At 48.0% G+C, this 3,203-nt stretch overlaps 1 protein-coding gene across 1 annotated transcript in view; it reads left to right on the top strand.

Annotated features, from left to right (window-relative positions):
• Positions 1 to 3,203, top strand: part of Ccdc60 (coiled-coil domain containing 60) — a 173,872-nt gene that overhangs the window by 156,573 nt on the left and 14,096 nt on the right. Inside the window, exon 8 of the mRNA XM_013349439.2 lies at positions 260 to 344. Within this exon, the coding sequence (XP_013204893.1) occupies positions 260 to 344 (85 nt within the window). The remainder of the gene's footprint in view (positions 1 to 259; positions 345 to 3,203) is intronic.

The following is a 3,203-nucleotide window of genomic DNA, read 5'->3' as shown; positions in this document are numbered from 1 at the left end:
GAGAGAGAGAGAGAGAGAGAGAGAGAGAGAGAGAGAGAGAGAGAGAGAAACAGGTATACATCACAAGCAAAAATAAATTAATTTAAAAAACCCTTCAAAGTCTATCAAATCAGGTAGATCTCTTTAGCCAAGAATCATGGGATAGTTTTAAGTCAGGGAGTGTGACCTCCTAGACCCTATGAGCTGCCCCTTTTGGAGCAGAATGGGGTCCCTGTCTGACCCCCTGACTCTTGGACCATCCTGTCTCCTGTTCCATCAGACCTGCAGAAGCTCCTGGAGATGGTCCGGGAAGACGCCCGAAGAGCGATCGTGCAGATGACTGAGCTGCAGAAGAAAGTTCCCAGGTACGTTCCCTTAACTCAGTCAAATAGCCATGAGAGCCACAGTAGCTATCACCACTCGTGATCCAGCTAGTCCACTGAGCTGTGAACTGTGCATGTGTGGACTGCCCTGGATTCTTACAAGAACCCCTAGAGGAGGAAGCAACCATCTGTACAAAGGAGGCAGAGAGGCTAAACTATTTTCTAATGTCTACACAGCTGGTGGGTGGTGATGTAAATCTAGAAATTTCTGATGTCTTGACCGCTCTGTCTGTCCGGGACCCTGTGGGCTGGTACTCACCCTTCTCATGAGTATTTATGACTATGTGTAAACTATGTGCGCAAGGGAGAACTTGGAAACTTAGAATTTAAAAACCTAGGGTTTTTACATTAAACAACACTGCTGTCAATGTTGGCCAGAGAAGCTGCTTCTGCAGTGGGCAGTAGTTAACACAGAGACTCAGAACTAGTCACAGCGATGAGCACAAGTGATTGTACTTTGGATTGCTTGATTCTAAATCAGACACGTCTATCAACTTCCTGCAAGGCTCGTGGAACATTACAAAAGAAGGGGTGGGAAGAGGGTAAGAGCTGGAGGGTGGGGAGGGGTGCCCTGGAGTGCAGTCTTCAGGAAAAGGCATGGCTGTGGTATTCATAAACGTCCTGCAGCTATGGTGACGTGCATAAGATCCGAACAAGATCAAACCATCGTGATCAGTCAGCATTCCAGCTGGCAGTATTAAATAGACTCAGTGGGTTACACAAGAAGAGAGGGGGTGCTGGAGAGATGGCTTAGAGGTTAAGAGCACTGACTGCTCTTACAGAGAGGTCCTGAGTTCAATTCCCAGCAGCCACGTGGTGGCTCACAACCACCTGTAATAAGATCTGGTGTCCTCTTCTGGTATGCAGACAGAACATTGTATACATAATAAATAAATCTTTATAAAGAGAGGGGGGACATGGAGGTTGGAAGGCATGTGTTGAGGGGTGTCCAGTAGGGGGGTTAGGAGGAGGGAGTTTGGAAGAATATGGTCAAGATAAATTGTCTCCAGGGATGGAGTTGACAAAAATAAGCAAAAGAGCTTTGAGTTAGAAATCACTCAGTGTGCAAAGCCTTGGGCTCCATCCCCAGTACTGTAGGGAGAGAAAAAAAAAGACAGAGAAACAAAATATAATCCGAGCATGGTGGCACATGCCTGTGATCTCATTACTCAGAAGGGGGAGGTGGGAAGATCTTGAGTTTGAAGCCTGGGCTACATAGCAAGACCCTAACACAAAAGGGGTCATTGGTCTAGAAACTCATGAGAGTTTCTTCTTTCTCTGGGGGAAACTTTAAGCTGAGATTTGAGATGAAGTCAGCCAGGGAAAGGCCTGCCTATCAAAGGTGATAGACCCACAGGGCAGGGAGGGTGGAACATTCAGTCAGCCATGCGCAGTCAGCTGTCTGCAGCATCATCAGGGAGCGGGACACGGCCAGAATGGGGCAGAGAAAAGCATACATTGGTGAGCTTCATCTTGGAAACCCTCACCTGGAGGGTTTGTAGTCTCACCCTAAAAAGCATGGGCACCCTTGATGCTCCCAGCAGCTACTAGAACAGCTGGCTCATAAGAGAGTAGTGTTGAACTTGAAGCTGAGGTGTCCATCTTCTGGGGGAAAGTCCTGCCCATGGACCTGCGGCCTCTATAAATTCTCCAGAGAAAATGCAGGTGGAGTCAGAGATCCCGTCTCCAGTGTAAATCCCCCCGAGCAAGCAAATTATTTACAGAAAATAAACGAAACCCAATAAGAGGTTTATCACGAGCCTCAGCCGACTGGGACACCAACCATGACTTATTGGTTCTCGTTAGTGCAGTAATTACCTTTCTCCGGTGTTTTCGAATACATCACACCCCACCTCCGCGTGTTAATGATGAATCTGTCCGCTGCAGCCTCAACTCGGACCCACCCCCTCAGAATGCATGTGGAGGCATTCTGAGACAGTTGACCTGTAAGGCACTCGCCCCATCAGCAGTAGCGACAAAGGTGACAAGCTCAAAGGCTTGAGCTTCTGAGTCAGATGAAGCCTGATGCTGAGGACCGATGTCTCAGTCCTAAGCACCAAGGCACAGCTTTGGGACCCCATAGACTAGTGAGTATCTCCATCCCATTACTTAGTTTCTGTGTGATCAAGTTGCTTCCCCTGAGTCTTGTCACAACTGTAAAAAGAAGCACCTCAGCAACTTACCCAAAATGGCCATAGTGAGAATTAAGTCATACTGTTTGTGCAAAATCCTAGGAATTTTCTGGAAGTCACGTCTATCTCCATGAGTCCTCAGAGCATCTAGGGATATAATGCATTTATTAATACTCCAGCTTTTTCCTGGCGTTCAGTTAGCAGCCGATAGTTGCAGTAGGAGCAGTGAGCGCAGTCATGACTTCTGCTCTTTATACAGGAGCCACAACCTTTACAGCATTTGCTGAAGCAGGTGGATCAGCTGTCACCATGGTCACATGTTCTAGGTGGCTTTCTCCTGCCATGATGAAACACTGACCAAAATCGGCTTACAACCCCAGGCCACAGTCTGGTGCTGAGAGAAGTCAGGGCAGAAACCTGGAGGCTAAAGCTAAAGAAGAGGCCGAGGAAGAATGCTGCCTACTGGCTTGCTCCCACGGCTTGCTTGCTTTGTTTTCTTTAGACCACCCAGGACCATCTGCCTGGAGGATGGCACCACCCGCAGTGTTGGCTCTCCCACATCAGTCAGTATGTAGTTCTGGCTTTTGTGTGGAGTGTGATGGGGGGATTCTAGGGGAACTGTGATTCTAGAGGTGTGAAATTGTAGATGAAGTCTAGGCGAGTGTGGAAGTCTAGGTGAGTGTGGAAGTCTAGGTGAGTGTGGAAGTCT

Source organism: Microtus ochrogaster, chromosome 2 (assembly GCF_000317375.1).
Source record: "Microtus ochrogaster isolate Prairie Vole_2 chromosome 2, MicOch1.0, whole genome shotgun sequence".
Lineage (NCBI taxonomy): Eukaryota > Metazoa > Chordata > Mammalia > Rodentia > Cricetidae > Microtus > Microtus ochrogaster.
Note: the sequence above shows the minus strand (reverse complement) of the source record. Positions and strands in the feature narration are given on the sequence as shown.